Here is an 11,734-nt window from a genome sequence, read left to right as displayed (position 1 = left end):
AAGTCAGACGGGACGGGTGGAGACGTCAAACCCTCAGCTGAGGCTCGGCGCTGTCCACCAGCCCGGGCTCGGCCCTGCAGTCGGTGTGATGAATGAATGAATGAATGAATGAATGCCTTTATTGTCATTTATACCAATGGTGCAAACAAAATTAAAATTGCAAACCCCATGTGGTTTAAAAGAGACAGCAAAGGTTAAAAGAAGGTACATAAGCTACATAAGGTAAATGTTAGGTAACTCTGTTGTACAGTGCATTCAGAGAAAGAGCAGCAGCAGGTCAGTCACTGGGGTAGAAACTGTGTGTTAGTCTGGAGGTCTGAGCCTGAATTGATCTGTAGCGCCTCCCACAGGGCATCAGTATGAAAAGAGTGTGACCTGAGTGGGAATTGTCCTGGGTTATGTTTCGTGCTGGGTGTTTGCACCTGGTGTGGTATATGTCAAAGAGTGGTGGTAGCTGTGTGTGTGTGTGTGTATGTGTGTGTTATTTTCTGTGATCTGCTGTTTGTCTTCTGTCTTGGAGCTCAGCGTTGTCTCTGCTGTGTTTCAGATGCTGGGCTGCGTGCTGCTGTCCTGCCTGCTGTCTGTCAGCGTGGACGCTCTGAGAGTCAGACAGGAGCTTCCTCAGGTCCGGGCACACACACACACACACACACACACACACACACACACACTGCTGCTGCTGAACCACTCAGTCAGTTAATCCATTATTCCCATCACAGGCATGAGTATTTTAGTTGGTTTATCATTTAGTATAAAAACCACACTACAACACACTGACAGTGCAGAAGCACGTACTGTACATGACAGATGTCTCAAAACTAAATTGACAGACAATGAAATGAATTAAGACATGACAATTCAAGTAAAAAATGTAACTAAAAAAAAGGGTGGTGGGGGGGGTTGTTCAACACTAATGTGATGGAATCAGAGGACACCATAGTGATGTTCAGTCAGATTGTGTGATATTATAGGATTTAAATTACAATAAGACTAACAGTTATATGTGTGTTGGGGCATTCTTAACTTCTCTCAACTTGATCAGGTTCTCTATGTGTATGTGTGTGTGTGTGTGTGTGTGTGTGTGAGTGCTGATTTTGATCAAGAACAAGAGCTACAGGTTCGAACAATCCCACGGCTTAAGAGCACATCATGAATCCCACATGAATCCCACACAGACTCTTAAGACACTTAAGAAAAAACTTTGGAAGATGTTGGTGCCAGAGGCTCTTTGTTTTGATTTTATCACACCGGCTGCACTCATTCTGCAGAGAGTCTAGGGACAGACCTGATAAACCTAAACATGCAGCGACTTCAGCTCACACCTGAGGAGGAGTTTCTGCTGCGTCTCGGGGGGGTCGGGCACATGGAGTCTGAATGGGCCATGTTCAAAGACCCCATCGTTCAAGTGGCAGCTTTGAGCTGTGGTCAGAAAATCATCAGTGCCTGTCAAAGCAATGACCCAGGAACCTGATCAAAAAACTGAAAATTCCCTGTGCACAGCAACACATTTCTGGATGCAGGCTGGGGCAGGTTAATCGCACTGAACCAAAATATTCTTATACTCTACGTAAAATACTCTAACCGAATAACCTGATCAGCCTGATGCACATCACACGGTCCTGTTGGCGTGTAGTTTGCAGTTGAATGTGAAGCGGTTGGGATGAGGGTCAGCACCTCTGAGTCTGAGGCCATGGTTCTCTCTTGGAAAACGGTGGTTTGTTGCCTCCATGTTGGGGGTGAGTTACTGCCTTAGAGAAGGATTTGAGGACCTCGGGGTCTTATTCACAGTGAGGCTAAAATGGAGCAGGTGCCCGATAGACAGATCAGGGCGGCAGCTGCAGTCTTGCAGTCGTTTTATTGTGCCATCGTGATGAAGAGGAGCTGAGTCAGAAGGCAAAGCTCTCAATTTACTGGCTGATGTTCATCCCAGTCCTCGCCTGTGGTAACGAGCTCTGGGTAGTGACCAAAAAATGAGATCACAGGTATATACAGAGGAAATGAACCTCCTTCACAGATGGCTGGGCTCACCTTTAGGGAGAGGGTGGTTCAGAGATTGAGGTGGAGCTCGGAGTAGAGCCACTGCTGCTTTGCACTGACAGCAGGAACCGGTGGATGTGGTTGAGGAAAAGGACGTCTGGACCTGACAACACCACGAGCCGGTCCCAGACTAACGTCAGAAAACAGATGGATGGATATATGAGTGAAAGTAATCAGTTTCTTCCACTATTGCAAACAGCTGATGTTTTGTTTAGTGAAACTAAAGTACAGCTCACCTCGACTGAACTCTGGTTATGACTCACTCTGATGTCGTCACGATGCCCCCTGCAGGTGACACAGCACAGTTACAGGGCTGTGCCAGGCAGAGACATGAGGTGGAGTCAGTATCGGACCGAGAAACAGAATATCAGATCACGTCATATCAAATTATCTTCAAGTCCAAAAGCAACAGCAGCTCTGCCTGCCTCAGTGTGACACCATCATGCCGCTGACATCACAGCACATCGAATGATACAGCACCAAAGAAGAAGACAAAACACGGCGCTCAGGTCCCAGCAGGAGGAGGTGTGGTTGTCTGGCTCGGATGGAAAACCCTCTGTGAGCGACTAAAACAACTCTCCTCTGTTTTGTCATGCTCATATCTGATCGGTCCGAGTCTGTGTGTGATGATGAGGCGGCGTGCTGGGCTCGTAGCGGGTCAAACCGATCATCACGCGGCGGTCCTGCAGCAGCCCACCAGCTCAGCAGATTACATCACCGCCGTGTTTTCACAGAGTAACCAGACGACCGGAGCTTTGCTTTAGCAACGCCACAGTTTACACTGTGAGAAATCACAAGAAGAAACTCCATGACACCCTGTCCTAGAGAGCCTTCACCAACGGCCACTGTGGACAAGCCGCCATGTTGGGGAAGTCACATCAAAACATCTTCTTTGTTGCTGTCACTGATGTGCCAGTTTCAATCATCAGCATATCAGAATAGGTACAGAATAGAACAGGATAGAATAGAGTGAATACAAAATGTAGGGAAAAGAAAGAAAAACAAAGAATAGAACAGAACAGAACAGAATAATTAGAATGGGAAAGAACAGAAGACAGGAGAAGAGGATGAAATAGATTCTGCTTTCTTTTGTTCTTTATTGTGTTTCAGTACGTAGACACTGAGACACGTAGTCTGTGTGTAGACGTACCTTGCCCTGCCTTTATGTTTCAGAACATAGATGCATCCTGAACTGCCTTTGTGCTTAAGTGCATAGACGTATCCCGATCTGTCTTTTTGTTTGTGTTTCCGTAGGTAGTCATATCCTGACCTGCCTTTGTGTTTCAGAATGTAGACATATCCCAAACTGTCCTTGTGTTTCAGTATGTAGACATATCCTGCCCTGTCTCTGTGTTTCAGAACATAGACATATCCTGACCTGTCTTTGTGTTTCAGAATTTAGAAACATCCCGACCTGTCCTTGTGTTTAGTAGGTAGACATATCCCGCCCTGTCTCTGTGTTTCAGAACATAGACGTATCCCGACCTGCCTTTGTGTCTCAGAACATAAATGTATCCCAACCTGTCCTGTGTGTTTCAGTGCATAGACATATCCTGACCTGACTTTGTCTTTCAGAACATAAATGTATCCCAACATGTCCTTGTGTTTCTGAAGATAGACATATCCCGACCTGCCTTTGTGTTTCACTACGTAGACGTATCCCAATCTGTCTTTTTGTTTGTGTTTCAGTAGGTAGATGTATCCTGACCTGCCTTTGTGTTTCAGAATATAGACATATCCCAACCTATCCTTGTGTTTCAGTACATAGACCGGGCCGTGTCGGGGTCTCTGTCCAGCCTTCAGTCCCACTCTGCAGAGGAGAAGACAGGGAAGGAGCTAACAGCTAAGCTCCTCCTCCTGGACCACCTGGTGAAAATGGAGAATGACGTCGTGGAGCCCAAGAGGAAGAGGAGTTTCCCTGGCAACAACACGCCGCTGGACCGCCTGTCAATCAGCCCCATGGAGCCCAAACAGGGATCGAACAAGCAGAGGTAGGACCACAAATCCACTGTCACTTCTGAAAGGCTGGATGAGCCTGAGAAATTAGGCATTTTTGAATTTTGTGAATTTATGTTTCCTGTTTCCTGTTGATATTCATGTAAGGGGTTTTCAAACTGTAGAGACCCTGACATCCAGCCATATTTTGGTTCGTATTCAGTCTGAAATGCTTATGAATGGCATCTGAATGCAGCGTTTCCGTCATCCAGCATCACTGATCTGATCCTTAAATATGTCACTTTAACAATTATAAATACAGTTTTCTTGTGCCTCTCAAAAATATTTTCTAATTTTCAAGTTTTTGCTAATTTTCTGCAAAAATGCTTCTCAAATTTGCAATTGATTTTTTTTCTGCTAATCTGCTAATTTTCAAATTTTCTTGCCATTTATTTGAAAAAATGAAACTAATGTTCTTGTAATTTTGGCTTATTTGCTAATCAACTGTTGTGTTCCTTTTTTTTTTCCTTTTTTTTTTTTTTTGAAAGAAATCAAGTGAATTTCAGGTTTCAAAGGGAAAAATAATTGTGTCGTCAGATTTGAACTCTGATGAATCTTGGTGATTAGGGTTAGGGTTAGGATAAGTTAACCCAAACTAATGTGAAAACTCATGTGGAGGACTTTATTCGGCTGATGGAAAACTGGACTGAAGAAAGTCTGAAGGCTCTGAAAGTTCATTTTCATATCGTAGTGGAATGAATGGAAACCAGCAGCTGGAGGAAAGGGAAGAGAAATGATGTGGCAGCTCTAAAATCCGACTGCTGGCTTTGAGAGGAGATCAGCACGTGGCCTCCAGCAGCCTCAGCTCCAGTTAAACCACCAACAGCCAGTGGAGTTAGGAGGTTTCCACGCAGCAGTTTGATCTACATGGCACAGTAATTAGCCATGCCGACGCTGTGGATCTGAGCTGATGAAACTGTGAATGTTTTGCCAGAGACTGGTGATGTTTTAAGTGGCAGGCTGGACTCAGCTGTCAGCCCTGTCCATCTGATGAAGTTACTGAAATCTTTTCGTATAATTTGGTTTTGTTTGTTTAAAGCAGAGCTCATGATTTAATTATACCAGGTGTGCCCAACCTTTTTTGACCCAAGATCTACTTTTCAAGTAGCCAACCTCCCGAGATCTACCAGTCCAGTGTGAACATTGCAAAACCACACACATCGTTTCCAGCCTGCACTAACTAACCTCACAACACTTTTTCTTGTTGTCACACAACCACTAGACATCACATCACAAACCCTCCCTCTCTCAAACACACACACACACACACATATTCCTCTCACAGTTGCCAGTTTGCATAGTGCGCTGTGGCACAAACCCGCTCTCTGCTCCCCTCTCTCTCTCTCTCACACACACACACATACACGCCAATCTGCATGATGAGCAATGGCCATAACTGACCTTAATATGAACCAAACAGAAAAATAAACCAGATACAAAACAGGCTGATCTCTGAGTTTGAAAAAAGGAAATCACTTCCTACCTTAGTGGGAGACCTGGCGCTGGGAGGAGGAGGCTAGCTTATCATAGTCAGGAGTCTAGGAGCTGGTTGCAAGGCGTAGGAAGGCTGCAAGGTGGTCATCAGTTGTTGATCTGTATTTGGACTTGATGATTTTAATGTGCGAGAAAGCAGACTCGCACAAATAAGTTGATCCAAAAAGAGCTGTCAGGTCCAAGGCACATCCTCTGAGATTGGGATACTTCTCCCCCACTATTAGTTTCCAGAACACTACATGCTCTCCAGATTGAGTGGATATTGATCTGGCTTTGATCTCAATGTCATTTTGCAACGTCAGAATCTCATCCTCAAGAGCGGAGCTTTCCAAGTCGAAAAGTGGCGGCAATGTCACCAACATCAATACTTGCACCAAATGGATAACACATATAGCTGGCTACAGGCTCGATGGATGCAAAGTCAGTAAAACGCCTCACAAACTCTGACGAGATGCTCTGAACATGCTCCTCATAAATTGCACTGTCAAGCTGTCACACCTTTACCTTGACGTTGTAGTTCTGCTTGCATGTGAGGGAAGTTGCGCAGGTTGCCATGCTGCAGCCTGCTTGACTTCAGCTGTAGCTTGCTTTTAAACGTGTTCACTGAACTCATCATGTTGACCGCATCTTTACCCTTACCTTGCAGCTCTAAATTCAATTCACTGAGCTCGCCAGTGAGACCAGTGAGGAAAAATAAATCTAAAAGCCACTGGTGGTCCTCTCGCTTTGTATGGTAATCCACATGTTTTGAAAGCTTCAGGAAGTCCTTGATTTTCATAAATCTGGCCAAAAATTTCCCTCTGCTTAACCACCTAACATCCGTGTGAAGCAGCAGGTCTGTGTGCTCAGCATCATTCTCCTCCAAGCGAGCACGGAAAAGCCTTCTCTGCAGACTCCTGGCCCGAACTGAACGCACAGTCTTCATTGCAATATCCATCATTTCTTTCATATTTAAAATCTTTCCACGCAACGCTTGCTGGTGAATTATACAATGATAATTCAGGATAGCCGGGAAAGATTCACTTTCTTTGCACAGTGCAATGAACCCACTGGTGTGGCCCATCATAGCAGGCGCCCCATCAGTTGTAATGGAAATCAGCTTGAAGAGCGGCAGTTTTGCAGGGAAATCCCTCTCGTAGCTCCCATGTACCGTTTTAAAATGCCGCTCCAGATTCCCTTTCTTTGCCAATGCCACCGTTGCATTGCAGATCAAACAAACAGGCTTTGAATGAGAATAAACAAAAAAATAATCTTCCTCCCATTCAGGGTGAAAATGGTAGGTCTTGGCTTGTTTTCCCTCAGCCATGTTAACGTTTAGGAGTGCGTAACCGCTCTGATCGCTAGCTGCTAGCTACTGTTGACAGCTGTCAACTTTCTGTCATGCATGTCACGCGCTACGATAGGTTAAATGTGACCTACTTTTTTCTTTTTCTCTTTTTTTAATACTTTTTTTTGTGGACGTGTTTAAGAGACTGATAGGGTGCGCAGGCAAGGACTCATGATAGGCTGTAGTGTACATTTAATACAAAATATAACACACACACACACACCCAAAAAAACACTTTTTTTTATATACAGAACACAAAACAACATATATTTAACAACATAAAACTTCAACAAAGACAATACATATCCTAACAACAAAAACTTGTTAAAACAATAAAACCACACATATCCAACAACATAGCACAAAACAAAACATATCCAGCGACGCATAACTACAACAAAACAAAACATACAGTCAGACAAAATTACTCCCTTGCGCCCTTCCCTGCCGTGGACCGCCATCCAGGTGCCTCGGCCCCGCAGGGACCCTGAACAAATCTGATCATCATTTCAATAACTGCAAATAGAGCAAAAAAAAAAACAAACAAACAAACAAACAAACAAACAAAAAAAAACAATTTCTTGTAAGATATAGTTTTTTGCTCATTTTTTTCCTCTAATTTTTGTGAATTATTTTATTGCAACTTTTCTTTTTTCTTTTCTTTTTTAATTTTTGGTTGGCATTTATTTTTTAAATCATGTTCCAGTAGTAATTTAAATAATTAGTGAGTTTTGTAAGAAGTTTTGCTCATTTTAATCTTTTTTTTCTAATGGTCTTGAATTCTTTTCTTCTGTTCTTGTTTGCTTTTTTGTTTGTTCATTTTTTTTGTTGTTTTTGTTGGGTTTTTTGTGGTTGGCATTTATTTTCTAACTAATGTTCTAGTAAATTTTTTTTAAGATTTTTTTTTTTTTTTTTTTTTTGGCATTTTTGCTTTATTTGACAGTCACGGTAGAGATGGACAGGAAAGGCAGGGGAGAGAGAGGGGATGACCTGCAGCAAAGGACCTGAGGTCAGATTTGAACCCCAGTCGCTGCAATTGGGACTAAGCCCTGGTATGCACTCTTAGGCGTTGTGCCACCAGGGCCCCATGTTCTAGTAATTACTGATCCAGCATCACTGATCTGACCTTTCAGTGTATATAATTAGAAATATAGTTTTCGTGCAAGTTTAAAAAAAAAAAAAGTTTTTTTGCTCACTTATTACTTATTTATTTATTTTTGCTTGACATTTATGCATTGAAAATGTTCTGGTTAAAAAAAAAAAATCAGAGTTGGACCATGTGACACAAACACAGCAAGTGAATGTGACTCGGGGTGTGTTTGTGTGTGCAGGAAGGCAGCGGAGATGCCGCGGCGACGGGTCAGTCCACCCATCGACAGGATCGGTGTCAGTCGTCTACCCGGCAGCCAAGGATAGGCCCCGCCCCCTCCTCCCAACAGCCCACCCCCCCACACACAGCACCTCCTCTTGGCAGGTACTGGACTGCAGACACACACTTGGGGGAGGGGATGGCCACAGCGCCCCCTATTTGCTTTTTTTAGAGATTTTCACCATCAGCCATCTGCTGCTGCATGAAAGCTGAAAGTCCACAGATCGGCCGGTCAATGTCTGACGACCTGTTTATGTGAAGTAACTTTCAAAATTATTGAATTATTGCTGCTGCTGTCTGCAAAACAGATTATTCTGATATGAAGCCAATCTTTATCGTTAAACAATGTGTTCATTATCAGAAATAAACAAAGCAAATGCCCTGGAAACGGGGGACGAGCTGAGGTCTGACCTGGGGACGGACGTCCTACCTCTGTAAATAGACAGGCATTAGGGGGGTGGAGCTACAGCGGCAGGAAGGACAGCAGGCAGACAGACAGACAGGTCAGTCAGAGAGACAGACAGACAGGTCAGACAGGCAGACAGACAGGTCGTACAGAGAGACAGGTCAGACAGACAGACAGAGGCAGGGCTACAGTGGCAGTTGAGAAAGCAGACAGATAGCAAAGAGATAAAATGCAGCTGGTAAACAAGTTTTATTCTGTAGAGGAAACACATCACCTCGTTTTTTTAAGTTCTGTCTCTGCAGTGGGACGACTTACTACACACACATACGCATACACACACACACACACACACACACACGAGCCTGAATCCAAAGAGGAAGTTCAGTGGCCCAGACCACTATGTAACCTGACAGGTGGGTGCGTTGAACACAGACTTCTGCGGCATTACGCTGCCGTCCAAGAAATGACAAGACATGACCACAAGATGCATGGTATTATAAGAAAAATGATGTTAAAGAAACCAAAAAGCTTAAAGCTACTCTGTAAAAAACAAACTTAATGAAAGTAAAATGTGATTCTGGCAGTAAAAGAAGAAGACAGTTTCATTTAACTGAGATAATTAGAAAGGCCCATTTTTCCCCCAAAGAAATTGCCCAATAGTAAGTGAATATCCTGAATATTAAGAGATATTAAAGTGAAAATCCACCCGTAATGCTCACCATGTGCTGCCTTCACCTCTCAAGCCTTCATTTTGGGTGAAGTGCTCCTTTAGGTCCTGATCCTGTTTGTGTTTTTCTGTTCTCTGCAGAGGAATCACTTGCAGTCGCTTGGAAACGCACAGCAGCAGCTACCAATCACCAGCCACCTGCCGAGCCCCACCCACCAACTGCCAATCACCTGCCTGCACCTTGCCAAGCCGCCTCCCATCACACCCAGCGCACACAGACACACACACACACACAGACACACAGAGGGGTGCATGCTGGTCCTCAGACAGGTCAGAGCCGTGCACGTGAGCAGGAGACGGGACATTCAAGCTTTAAGATTTTAGGAAAAGAAAATTGTTAACATGAATCTGACTCATATTTTTGCTGATTACAAAGTCCAGTGTGAAAACCTCCAACATACATGCATTCCTCCTACACACCATGACTTTTTTTTTTTTTTTCTTGATCCAAAAGTCTGGAAAATGCAAACAAACAAACAAAAAAATCCAAATGCTGCTGTCAAGGCCGTTAAACGGCAGCAGCAGTCGCCTCCAGCGTCCAGCAGCACAGAGGCTCGCCTTGCCTGGCAGAATGAGCATCTTCAGCTTTGGTCACTCCCCAAAAACAAGACACTGGCCCCCGACAGTGGGCAAGAAAAACTTCACTAAAAAAACAACATGATAACAGTCGACAAAGTGACTTCTCTAAATGTGTTATAAAACACCTGAGAAATTAGCTACAGCAAATTAGCAGGCATTGTCACCCTTCAAAGTCTGAAGTTGGGACGTCCCGTGTGCAGTCTCTGCTCACATGTGCGGCCCTCACCTGCATGGTTTCATCCTTCATCATCATGTGTCACGTGCACCTGGAGCTGCTCCATGTTCTCACCTCGCTGACGGGAGGCCACCGCCTCGACGCTCACGCTCAGTCTGACACGACTTGACTTGAGTTTTTGCCCTGTAGCTTTTCTGTTAGTGAAGCGGGTCAGAGTTTACACCAGGACGGAGCATCCAGACGGGGGTTCCACTGCACCAAAGATGGCCTAGCCCAGGGGTCACCAATCATGTGCCATGGAAGGCCGAGAGGCTGCAGGTTTTCATTCCAACCAAGACCTCCACCAGGTGACTTCACTGATTAGCTCCTCCTTTCTGATACAAGGTGAGGTGATCAGTGAAATCACCTGGTGGAGGTCTTGGTTGGAATGAAAACCTGCAGCCTCTCGGCCCTCCATGGCACATGATTGGTGACCCCTGGCCTAGCCCGACCCAACCCGGCCCAGCCCAGCCCAGTGTGGCCTGGCCTGGCCTGGTCTGGACTGGCCCAGTCTGGCCTGGCCCGGTCTGCTGTAGCTGAACATGAACTGAGCATGAACTGAGCTGAACTTGAGACCTGAGCAGATTAATTTTACTTCTCTCAAAGCCATGGGCAAAAGGCAATGAGCAGCTTAACCCTCCTATTACCTTTTGGATATTTCATTATTTTTCCTAATTGAATGGGGTCAGGTGGGTAAATATGAAATGAACATGATGTTTTCATTGTCCCTGGCACATTTTATACCCACAGTGTTTCTTTCAGTTTGATCTCCAGGCTGTTTCAGCTGCATAAGAAATGTCAAGACTTTACACACATTTGTTTTAAGTGTTTTGGACACTGAGGAGCGAGAACATAACATTTATAATCTGCAAAAAACTTCCCTCTGCTTTAGAGCCCTCACCTGACACAACACTTGTGTAGAGACACAACACACCTGTTACATTTTATTCAAAGGGCTGTTTAGGTCATCAACATGACAGATCAAGTATCTGACCCTTAATCTTTTTTTTTTTTTTTTTTTTTTTTATTGTAATCATTTTCTGGAGGTTGACCCCAATTGATTAAAAAAAAAAGTTAGTTAATTTGAGGGTAGCAGCAGGCTTAACAAGAAATGACTCCAAAATTAGCAAGAAATTTGCAAGTTACAAGAAAATAATCTGAAAATTTAAACATATAATTATAATTGTGAATATAGTTTTCTTGACATTTCCCCCTGTGTGTTTTTTTTTCTTTTTGATAATCCTCTAATAATTTTCTTTCCCTCTGTCTCTCTCTGCTCTCTGTTGTTCCCTTTTAACTCGTTACTAATTCCTTGACAATTTTCAGGTCATTTCTTACTGAGTTGCTCGGTGCCTCTGTGCTCATGTTTTTGAAGGCAGTCAGGTCAGTCCGTTCAGGTTTGAAAGGGTTAAATGCCAGAGGCAGAGGTCTGGCCAGGGCTCGGTGATGGGACGGCCGCTGTCCTGGAGGAGGTGTGGGACAGAGCACGGTGGGTTCAGTCTGCGTGGCTCCTGTGGTGTGAACTCAGTCCTGTTCGTGGTTGTTTTCAGATGCTTGTTACTGCCTGAACTGAGACTCACATTAAA

At 44.2% G+C, this 11,734-nt stretch overlaps 1 protein-coding gene across 1 annotated transcript; it reads left to right on the top strand.

Moving 5' to 3' along the window:
- Positions 1-547: 547 nt before the first annotated feature.
- Positions 548-8,269, top strand: ostn (osteocrin). The gene is made up of 3 exons (XM_030067739.1): positions 548-625; positions 3,799-4,028; positions 8,185-8,269. The coding sequence occupies exons 1-3, from the start codon at positions 548-550 to the stop codon at positions 8,267-8,269; spliced, it is 393 nt and encodes a 130-aa protein (XP_029923599.1).
- Positions 8,270-11,734: the final 3,465 nt, after the last annotated feature.

Source organism: Myripristis murdjan, chromosome 13 (assembly GCF_902150065.1).
Source record: "Myripristis murdjan chromosome 13, fMyrMur1.1, whole genome shotgun sequence".
In the NCBI taxonomy this organism is placed as follows: domain Eukaryota; kingdom Metazoa; phylum Chordata; class Actinopteri; order Holocentriformes; family Holocentridae; genus Myripristis; species Myripristis murdjan.
Note: the sequence above shows the minus strand (reverse complement) of the source record. Positions and strands in the feature narration are given on the sequence as shown.

Bases quoted from the DNA above. Each gene is read 5' to 3' on its own strand.
- ostn (XM_030067739.1), top strand. From the start codon at position 548: ATGCTGGGCTGCGTGCTGCTGTCCTGCCTGCTGTCTGTCAGCGTGGAC. The intron at 626-3,798 runs GTCCGGGCACAC...CTTGTGTTTCAG, and splicing joins TCAGACAGGAGCTTCCTCAG to TACATAGACCGGGCCGTGTC. The intron at 4,029-8,184 runs GTAGGACCACAA...TTGTGTGTGCAG, and splicing joins CAGGGATCGAACAAGCAGAG to GAAGGCAGCGGAGATGCCGC.